The 10,893-nt window shown below is 42.2% G+C and overlaps 1 protein-coding gene across 3 annotated transcripts in view; it reads left to right on the top strand.

The window, feature by feature from the left end:
• Positions 1-7,599: 7,599 nt before the first annotated feature.
• The window catches only part of SPIDR (scaffold protein involved in DNA repair), a 204,883-nt gene continuing 201,589 nt past the window's right edge, over positions 7,600-10,893 (top strand). For all 3 annotated transcript variants that reach the window (XR_005562955.1, XM_027713788.2, XM_027713778.2), the window contains exon 1: positions 7,600-7,671. Coding sequence is in view for 2 of the 3 variants with exons in the window: in XM_027713788.2 (XP_027569589.1) it covers positions 7,657-7,671 (15 nt within the window). In the remaining variant the exon portion in view is untranslated. The remainder of the gene's footprint in view (positions 7,672-10,893) is intronic.

The following is a 10,893-nucleotide window of genomic DNA, read 5'->3' as shown; positions in this document are numbered from 1 at the left end:
GCCGGGAGAGAGGGAGGGAGGGAGGGAGGGATGGGAGGAGGGATGAGGGAGGCGGCGGGGCCGGGGCCAGGGGCGGGCGGAGGGCGGCTCCTCGGCCGCGCCCCGCGGGCTGGACCTGCCTTGCGCTCCGGGCATCAGCGGGGACACCGGCGTCCCCGGGGTGCCCGCCGGTGGCGAGCTCTGCCCGGGCGGCTCCCACGGGAGCAGGCGTTTCCCCGCGGCCCCAGGGCGCTTCCCCGGCCTCGGTGCCAGTAGCGTGTGTTACACACTTGTAATTTCCGCACGGGACTCGGTACCGGGGACAGCCCGCAGCAGCCTCCCGTGGGCACCGCGAGCCGCAAGACAAGTGACGATGCAGTATCACCTCCAAACTATTTTTCTGATTACAGGTCTGTTAAAGATGCCATATTAATAACGTGCGCGAAGATGTGCCTGTGAAGACGCTACACAAAAGAATGCTGTTTAAGTAGCGTGTTTCAGAAACAGGTAACACTGAGGATTAAGATTTTTGTAGGCATTTCTTTCCTCTCCAACAATAATTTGCCTCTTGTATCTCTTTATTGCACCTGCATTGGAGCCTGTCACATCACATCATTCAGCAGCACGCTCTACACCTTCTGATTTCCAGGGAAGTGAAGCACTGTGTAGGCAAAAAAAGACTGGAAAACATCAGGAGGGATGTTTCAGCTGCAAATGAATTTAAGCATATGGCATTACACTTTGTGTTACCTTTGCTGGACACTGCTGGAGGAAGAGTTGAAATCATACACATCAGGGTCTAAGATCTTATTGACCAATTGGAATCTATCCAGAAAGGAAATCAATTAAAATCCATTACTTGCACCACACAGGGTCTTCCAGGCACCTAAAGAATTGTGATAGTCAGTGTTATTTTACAAACTGTGCAGGTTGGATAGGAATTATATATAAGTTATAATCGTTAAGTGCAAACTGTATACAATGGTTCTTGTTCTGTATTATTAATTACACATTAATCACCTGAGATGCGCTTACACCTACGTTCTGCTTCCAGCAGCAGCAGCTAAACTTCTGCTCTTGAATGTAACCCAGGACTTTAACAGTCAGCTTCAAGTTACTGAGTTAAAGCTTGATTCCAGTTAGGAAATCTGAAGTTTTTGGAGCTTATATTTTTCACGAACTGACTCAAATTTTAATTAGCGTTCATACCCTGGATTTTGCTTTTGCATCCTCTTCATTCTTGTTATCATGGTTTTAAATTTTATGCTATTGAGTTAATCTACACAGGTACATAAGAAAAGACTCGCAACCTCTACCGTACTCAGTGCGATTTTTTTATGCAAGTAAGTTAGTAAAAGTGGCCAAACCATTTTGTAGTTACCGCTTTCATTTCTTAACTCTAACCCTTATAAGCCTCAAACACGAAAGCAGAAATTTTTCTGAACAACTATTAGGAGTTTGATGGGCAGCAGGAGAAAAGGCACTTGTTTTTCTGAAAGGTAGAAGGTTGGAAAGTATTTTTTCTTTTTGCAGGCCTCTATATTTATGTCAAAAATATAGAGATACAGGAGACACAGATACAGCAAATATAGAATACAAGTTTTATTTCCTATTCTCTCAAAACTATTTTGGGGACAAATGAAACACTTTGAAAAAAAAACCACTAAAAAACCTCCACGAAATAGAGAATGTAAAAGACTGCTTACATGTAAAAATGCAATTTTATGAACTCGTATCTCAGCATGTTCTGAATCTGCTAATGAGCACATCAAAGGAGTCAGCATTACATTAGCTATACTGAAGAGAAAGAAACAGACTGGTGACTGAGTATGGAACATCACAGAACAAGCTATGACACATGAAACGTGAGGCTTGAGAATAGTGTGGAAATTACACTGATGTGCTATTTGTTGACTTAAGAAACTTCCTTGATTTAAGCATCACAGTTCATATGAATCGTTGGCCCTTAAGATCAAGCACGCAGGGTAGCCAAGCCTGGGTGCGAGCAAAGCCCACAGCCACGTGGTTTACTGCTACACCTTATGTTCTCACTGTCTCCATGCATACCCATGTATATGTTTATGTATATTGTATATGTATATTATTTATATGTATATTCTATGATTATATTTTTTGATCTGAGATGTATATTATGTATTTTTCGATCTGAAATGATTTAGGGTTCTTTTCTGGACAATTGCTTGAGCTGTGATCCAAGCTGTCTGTCCTACATGCAGGATTGTGGGAAGAGTAGTGAAAGCAGTCTTAGTGCTGTAGTATATTCCCTTGTATCTTTTCTGGAAAACTAGTGAGTTGTAGCCTGAGTAAGAAGGACCTGTAACTGGTACATTAGTATTATTACCTGAACAAACTTCCATTTCATGAGCTTAAGAGTGGATAAGATGAGCACAGCTAACTTTCACTATAGAAAAAGTTTAAGTTTTTTTAACAACTGTGGCTGGGACATTTGTGACAGGTCAGACTTTACTAAGTAAATGACCTAAACATGGCTTTCAGCAGCTCAGGGGGAAATAACTCAAGACCAGATTTGAATTCAGTGAAATCAGCCAGGGAATTCTCAGGTCTTCAGTGCTGCTTACTAAGTACATGTCATACTGAGAGGAAAACAATGATTTATTATTTTGAAAGAGTGTGCATATTGTACTACTGGTATATACAAGAAAAAGTTTAAAAGAATAGTTGTTCCACAGATATTAATGGCATTTTTTTTAAGAAAGAAACCAAACACTGAGGCGAATTGTATTCTGTATCCATCAAAATGATAGTCAAAGAGATAAGGGCTCAGGATGACTTAGAATAAATCCTTGGGTTTCAGTTTGTCTCTCTGTTACAAGTTATATTAATAAATTAATAATGATGGAGTTTCTTGCATAGGAAAGCCTGTCTACTACGGCAACTTTGGCTTTTAATAATTTATTGCGTCTTGTTTATTCCCCACCTTAAAGCTGCCTGCTATGCAATACCCTTTATCTAGGAGGCATCTAATAGGACATTCCTTCCTACATCCAGAAGTAAAAAAAAAAGCAGAGAGAAATCGTGGGGAGAGCAAACTCAAAATGGACAGGTGCCAAAATAGTAGAAGAAAGGACTAATGTACTGGGAGGTAAAGTGGGAGCACTGTGGGACACCGCAGTTTCCCCTAGAATGTGTGACATGACTCAGGCGGTGCTTCCTGCCCCATCCCTGCATGGGCTAGCAGAAATCTGTTAATATTCAGGTTGACAGTGACAAGAATCAGTTTAGAGGCTCAATTTAATTTCCAGGCTTTCTGTAAGCTCATCTTTGTCTGTTAGCCTTGTTTAATACTCATGGCTATTTAACCTACTAACACAATACTGAATGCTAAGCTGTATCGGTTCCAAAGCCAGTTGCTCATTTGCAGTTTCAGTTTGCCCATGGGCGGATAAGCTCCACGAAGGCAGACTCCTGCTGGCAGTTCACTAAACGACCTTAAAGATGACCTCCAATTTGGTTTGAATGAGAGCTACATTCGCTACACCAAGAAAATGTTCAAAAACCAGTCTGTGAATTTCAGAATATGTCCAGAAGGTGGCTAATAGATAGAAAACAAACGAAACAAGTAGTGTAACCAGATTATGGCTTGTTAGCTATTACAGGGCTTGCAAGTGATACAAACGCAGTGAGCCGCTGCTGTGTACCACAGTCCTCCCTCTCCCTTTGTTCCAGAGCATGTCTGGCGTGCTGGGGCTCATGCAGGGGAAACAACCACCACGTTAGTGGGCACTTATCAGTGAGACATTCTACAGATATGTGGCATATGGCCTGGACATAACACCACGTCTGGTCCCCAAAGTCTGTATTTAGAGTGATGCTGGAGTTAGTTACAAGCCATGGATACTGTGGTGTGGAGAATCACACAGCTGAGGGACAAGAGCTGCCGGGTATTGCTGGGTACCAGTTGTGTCTGGGTGCCAAAGGGGACAGGTGATTCTGGGCAGGTACAGGCTCCTATGTTCCCAGCAGATGCAGTCTGTATGAGAATTCTCATGATGCCTATCCATTTCCTACCTGGAAAGGAAAAGTCATTTGTTCTGAAAAGAATATGTGCCAAAATAGAGTGAGCCAAACTTGTTGCCTTGCTCAGCAGCACCAAGTGTTTCTACACTGATGCACAGTAACTTGCTCCTTAGCTATGTCCTCAGCAGTGCCAGGGCCTGATCCAGGCCAGGGAGCCTGGATCAGGCAGCAAGGGCAGTCATAGGAGAGTACTCAAGCCTGTGCTCTAGCTCCCTCCAGTTTGCTAAGGGGAAAGCCTGCTGAGCACTGGACCCAGTTGTTCACACCACTTACATGTTTACCTTTTTCCCAGCTCCGCTTTCAATTACTCCCTTCAGGCTTCTGTGGAGCAGCTAGCCCCAGTATGGATGCACATGAATCCATGCCAATCAGCCTTCTTTCCCTCAGCAGTATAGATAGGCTGTGCTTAGTGATGCTTAACACAAACTTCTCAAACTGAGATCTTGACTGCAGACATTCAGCAGAGCCTATCCATTTTTTAACTAACTTCTTCCTTGGGCAAGGCATTGCTTAGGTTTTTCAGGAACAGTCCTTGTAAAGTCTTCAGCACAAGGGTACACCATAGTCATGATAAAACCAATTATGCTAAAATAATGTTAATACTGGACCTAAAAGAGGAAATTCAGTATCTTAAGTTACTAAAATATATAAAGTGCAGTGTTATCAGTATCTCAGTAATTTTAAAATCTTGTTGAATTAAATTAACAGGGAAAACTTTGGTGGGAGCAAACTCATCTAATGATTGAAGTTTAAAATATGGCACTTTTTTCCAGCTCTGAATATATGCCTGCCTTTTTTCTCACCAGTTAGAGCCAAAAGAGAGTACTTTGATGATAGATGTTCAATTTCAGCTTGGAAAAAGCTTATTTTATTTGCACTTACCTCATTACTACAGAGACATCTTATAAAAAGTAGGCGAATATGTTTCACAAATGTTACTGTCTGTCAGAAAGTTATGTATTCATGTTCCTTTTATAGCACTGACACAGGAAAATACCAGGAGAAGACATAAAAGTGTCATAGGCAGTGCTTGGTGCTGGGATGTTGAGATGACCCGGTTTAGGCCCAGTATGCAGCCACCCTGTGCCAGCTGGCAGCCAGGACACCCCAGAGGCTGGAGCCCCTCGTGTCTTTAAGACCCAGGGGCAAGGGCTGGTAAAAAGAGGCTTCCTGGGTATGTTGATTCACTTAAAACCCATTTTTGCTTTTGATTCTTAAATGGTCAGCTATTAATTTTTAATTTCCGTGAATGTAAAACTTGACTCCATTTGATTCACTGCAATCTGGCATCCCCTGAGGGGCTTTATGTTTTTTTTTTCCATTTCTTCCACAGTTTACAGCTTGCCTCAGCATAGTGATGCATTGTACTGTGAAATGATACAATTTAATTTATAGTTGAACTGACACTGCAGTTTGAGGATTAAAAAGTCTGAAGTGTTTCATATTGTCTCCTAAAAAACCTTAGAGAGCCTGGAATGATTAAACTGCAGCACAGTCTGCAGAAGAAAATATTATTTTATATCTAGACTGGGATCTATCTGGGATCTAGCCTAGGCCTTGGATCACCTCCTGCCTGATATTTTCATAAAAATCCAGCTGACCCTGAAAGAAAAACTCTAAAATACTTGATGAGTTTTTCCTCATCTATCTCATCCCAGTTCAGTGGCTGGGATGCTTATGACTTTTAAAACTTTACTAAGGAAATGACACACATCAAAAGCCTTTCTCTCTGTTTGAATTTGACATTGTCTGTACCAGGCTTTATACACTAGGAAGCTTTTTAAAGCTCTAACTTAATGCTCTGTAAGAGGAAATGAATCCATAAACCCTGAAGGACAGGCACATTCAATCAATATAAACAAGTGCTCCAAACTTCAGTAATTTAAGCTTCCTTATAGTTTGATTCATTTGTATAAAACATATTTTGTTTCTTTGAGAGGGTTCTTTCTACACGTGGATTAAGAAACATCAATACAATTTAACAGGTTTGAAGAATAATGTACTGGTATTATGAAATTTAAACTTTTGTCAAGAAGCTCAGCATCTACTATTCTGTCTTCAGAGAACCACTATTTCAAAAAAGTCACAGCTGTATTTTAATTCCTACTATATAGGGTTGTTTTCTCACACATTTCCTCTATTTCCATGTCATTTCATTACTTCTTTGTGAGGAACATGAAAATAAATAAAAGAAACCTATTAATTGGGTCATCTTCTTGGGATTCTACAGAAGTAAGTTCCTCTGAGGTGTGAGCACCTTGGAATCCTCAGGAGTTCACGTACAGAAAAAAATACAGACTCACTAAGCAGACCAGACTTCTGTGTTCCTTGTATTTCTCTGTGGTTTAGTTCTAACATAGACTGTTTAGCTGAATATTGCAATAACATACTTTTTTAAAATATCAAAGAAAACCACTTTGATGATATATAATAGAATTAATTTGTCAGTCTGGTAATTTCAGAAGAAATACTGCAAATTTTTGGAAGGATGAGAACACAAGTGCTTTTAACTCTGTTTTGAACATAACAATCAAAAGGCAGTATGGGGCTTGGATGATGTTTCTGGCTCTTCTGTTTGCAAAACCCACTTTAATCAGTTTTATAAAGGGAATGCAAGACAGGTATTGGCCACAGGGTGCTTTGGAAAAAATACAAACTGTAAACTATAGACGGATATATGCAATTAGGGTTTAATAATAAAAATCAGTCATGCAGCACTTTCTACCAAAATGTAAGTGCTTTATAAATTCTAATTTAGCTACGAGATACAACTACCTCAATGAGTGTTTATTATTAATCATGTTTAACGGCAGCACTGGCAGCCAAAGCGACCTTCTGAAGAACATGCAAAAAGCAATAAAAAAATAACCTTTCTGCCAGTGTTTCCACTCATATCAGAAAAACATTTGTGAAGGTGGTCAGCCTTTTTTCCCTCAGTTAGCTGCAGCTATTATTTTATGGAAGAAAACCTCCATACAAAGCAGTTTCAACTCCCAAGTCTCTACACCTTGGCACTGGCATTAAATTCACTGGCTTACTTGTTGTTTAGGGAGTTGACATCGTATAGTAACACCTTAACAGTGACAGTATTTTTCATATAGTGTCTTGTGTGACTTGTGAACTCTTACAACAAACGCAGCTCAGACACGGCCCTCCACACCATGCCCTCAGAAAGCAGCGCTGCCAACTCAGCCCCTGCCCTGGGCAGAGGAACAGACGATCCAGGAGGCTGCAGCATCCCCTCGGTCCCAGCATGCCCAGCTCCGCGTGGGGCCTCGGGGCGGCTGAGCGGAGGAAAGCAGGAGGGACGCGGTGGCAGCAATGGGGTTTCCCGCCAGGAAAACCACGACGGCTCCCGGAGCGGGACAATGAAAACAAGCGAGAACTCCTCCACCCTCACGGCCGCTGACCCCGCCCCCCGCGCGCGCGCACTGCGCCCCTCCCCTCCAGGGAAACCCCTCCCTTCCCTGCACGTCACCCGCGCTCCGCCCAATCAGGAGCCGGGCTCAGGCGGCGCCAAAGTGGCAAAGGGCGGGCACGCGCCGGGGGTTCCCTCGGCCCCGCCTCCGGGGCTCCCCCCGCCACGTGACGGGGGCCACGGCAGCCGCGCCGGGGGCGATGCCCGGCGGGAAGGTACCGGTGGCAGCGGGACGGGAGGAGAAGGGGCTCTGCCGGGACGGGAGGAGAAGGGGCTCTGCCGGGACGGGACGGGACGGGACGGGGCGGTGCAGACCAGGGAGCACCGCCTTGGCCGTCCCTCAGGGCCGAGCTGTGGCGGCCCTTGTGCCGGGTCCTTGTGGCCTTGTGGCCTCCCCTCCCGACCCCGGGGCAGGGGGCGCGGGGGTAGGTGGGGGTGGGTGGCGGAGGAGCCATTGCCGCCCCGCTGCCCCCTCCGGTCCGGTTCCAAGGCGGTACCAGTGCTGGCGACCCGCCGCGCTGGAGCGGGGGGCGGGAACACGGTCCTTCCCCGCGTCCCTGGTGTGCGCGGTTGCGCAACGCTGACAGTGCGATCCATCCTCGCACAGCTGTTCCGGCGGGAGAGCGGGGCTCAGCCTGCTTGTAGATGGCAGTCAGGGAAAACGTGCAGGGAGAGTAAAACTGTGACAGGAGAAGAGACTTGTCAGAGTTGCCAGGATTAGTATTGTTTTGAGCAGCTTCGCTTCTCCGCGTGGGAGTTGGAGTGGAGGGAGGAGAAGCACCCCGTGCTGTTTTTCGGTCTCCTTCCTTTGGTAGTTTGCTCGGTGCACTGGATGATCCCCGCAGGATGGCAATCAGGATGTGCTCTCTCTGATTTGCAGTGCTTATGCTAATGTTGAGGCACTGCTGGAAGGCAGACTACAAATGTCGTTTTTCGATATATAAATACAGTTAGAGGTCAAATGACAGATCTGGTTCCTAAAGCATTTTGTTTAAAATGGTGCAAATATTCAACGGATTTTTAAATATTAGCCCATTTAAAGTAAATTTTAATGGACGAAAATGTCAACAACAAGCTTAAAAATAACCTGCTATGTTTCATTTAAATTTCCTTGTAATACTGACACTATACACATTTTCTTCTGAAAGGTTTTAAGTCCTTGACTAGTGAAAAGCTGTACGTTTCAACTGCCGATATTTAACCAACCCTTGTTGCAACGTGATAGCAGCTTTTGATAATAGTAGTTTCTTTTGCAGACAAAGATAATGTTCCGTGTTACTTTATAACTTTTTTCACTGGTCAAATGAAAATAGAACAGTCCTGCCCACTTGCTGACTATTAATTAAAATGATTAAGAGAATCCAACCTGATACATAACAAAAAGCCATGATACTGTTATTGTATACTAAACATTTTGGATAACTAAATTTTGTGAAAACTTTTCTAAAATACTTCTGTTTTAACCATTTTGATAGATTGCAGATTTCTCTCGAACTCCTTGGTGCCAGTTATTAATATAAAGTACCACTTCAATAGTATTCTTATTCCATGAGAGGTTTTTTTTCAATGTAAACACATAGTAATTTATACTTTTGCTTAAAAAAGGATGTATAGGTTAAAAAGTCCCAACGTTCAAATGGTAAACTTGTATACACCTAAGTATGTCAGTCAGTGATAATAACCTTTCATTGAGAGTAGTAAAAATCATGAACACAAAGAAAGGTTTTGAAACAGTGTTTTAAAAATTTTGGTCTCACATCAATAGCAATGGAAAAAGTATTGTGAGATTTTAGTTTGGTTTTAATATTTCTTTTCTTTCCCATGTGCATGCTGACATGTGGGGAAGGAGGCAGGTCATCATTGCTGTCATTGGCTGTGGTCATACAGTTTAGATTTTTTTCATGAGTGATTACAACTTGATGCAGACCTGTCTAGGGATGTCTGTGTTCTTGCGACTCATCTTTGGAAAATATGCGTGCTGGTTTTCATAGGAATGAAAAAATAATCTTGGCTGGAAAAAAAATACAGACTATGGCTTTAAGTATGCAACCTTTATTTAAATTCTCACTTGAGGGTTTAAAGTTCAAGGATGTTTTCTTATTAAATTAAAACTTCATTTTCTACCCAGGCACTAAAACCAGTAATTACACTTTCAGAAGCTCAATAGCGTGACTACTGAGTTTTGTTGAAAATTAGATGCCTGTTGTCAAATTCAGTTTTGTTCTTTTTTAAAGTTGAACTTTTGAACGCCAAGACTCCTCGCTTTTAGTTTATGAGTACTTTTCAGTGAAGTCTGTGAGGACAAAGGCAAAAGATGATGATGGCTGTTGCTCAGTGTTTGATATTTGTTTCTGTGTACTTTTATGCAATTGTTCCCCTCAAAGGTTTTTTTAAAAAAACTCAAAAAGTCTCTGGTACCTAGAGCTGTGATTTTTCAGTACTTTTTCATTCTGCTCTGTTTAGGAAGATTACAGTAGTTGCATTTGAATACTTTTGAGTGATGCTTAAGTGACATGACTAACTATTTGGATTTGTATGCTAGTAGCAGGAGTTCATGTAGTGAAATATTTTATTTTTGTCCTTCAGCTGATATTGTTTTTTGTGTTAGAGAAGGTGAAGCATCATGAAATGCCACTTGCATATGAGGTAGATAATATATAGGGTCTTGTGTTCCTGGGGATTCTTCTTATGGTTTTTGGAGCAGCCCCAAGAAAATGGGATTGTCTGGAGTGTGAAGGGTTGTGTAGTAAGTAGCCTTTGAGCATATGGTCCCAGTGACTTCATAGAGGGTATTTCTGGGTAACAAGTGTTTGGTGTTAGTAACCATACAGATTGGTTGAGTGGAGATGTTCTAGATAGGAACATCTATTTAAAAATCAAATCCAATTCACCTGTCCCGTACTTTTAGTAGTCTGTTGTGTAATCACTATGTATATTTATGCGTGCCTCTCTTTTCCTCACACCTGAACCTATGTAGGCTGACTTACTTTTGTCTCACTGGAAATAACTGAAGGAGTAATGGGGGAAGGTTTGCTTGCCATGCCTTTTATGAGGAGGGCTTGATCCTAATTCTGCTGACACCAACAGGAGTAATTAAACTTTTTTCTATTCCTTTAGAAGGAACTGTTCCAGAGACGAAATGCAATGCTTTTATGAGCAGAGATCAACAATTTCTTTATAAGGTAGCCATCTTAGCCTCTCCCTTTTTAACTCAAAAATTCAGAGGTCATATTTTGTCTTCTGACACCCTACTTAATTCTCAAGGTTTTTTGCCTGACTCTTTTTTTTGTAATAAATCTTGATTTTATGATGTATGCTGGGTCTACATGCTCTATCTCTTTTGAGCCTGATTCAGTGGTGTTTTTGTAATACCAATATCTTGTTTCAAGACACTTAACGCATGCCTTTAATAAATTACACAAGTTATTTTTTGTCTG

This window comes from Pipra filicauda, unplaced genomic scaffold, assembly GCF_003945595.2.
Source record: "Pipra filicauda isolate LSUMZ 115617 unplaced genomic scaffold, ASM394559v2 scaffold175_size1500280_pilon, whole genome shotgun sequence".
In the NCBI taxonomy this organism is placed as follows: Eukaryota; Metazoa; Chordata; class Aves; order Passeriformes; family Pipridae; genus Pipra; species Pipra filicauda.
Note: the sequence above shows the minus strand (reverse complement) of the source record. Positions and strands in the feature narration are given on the sequence as shown.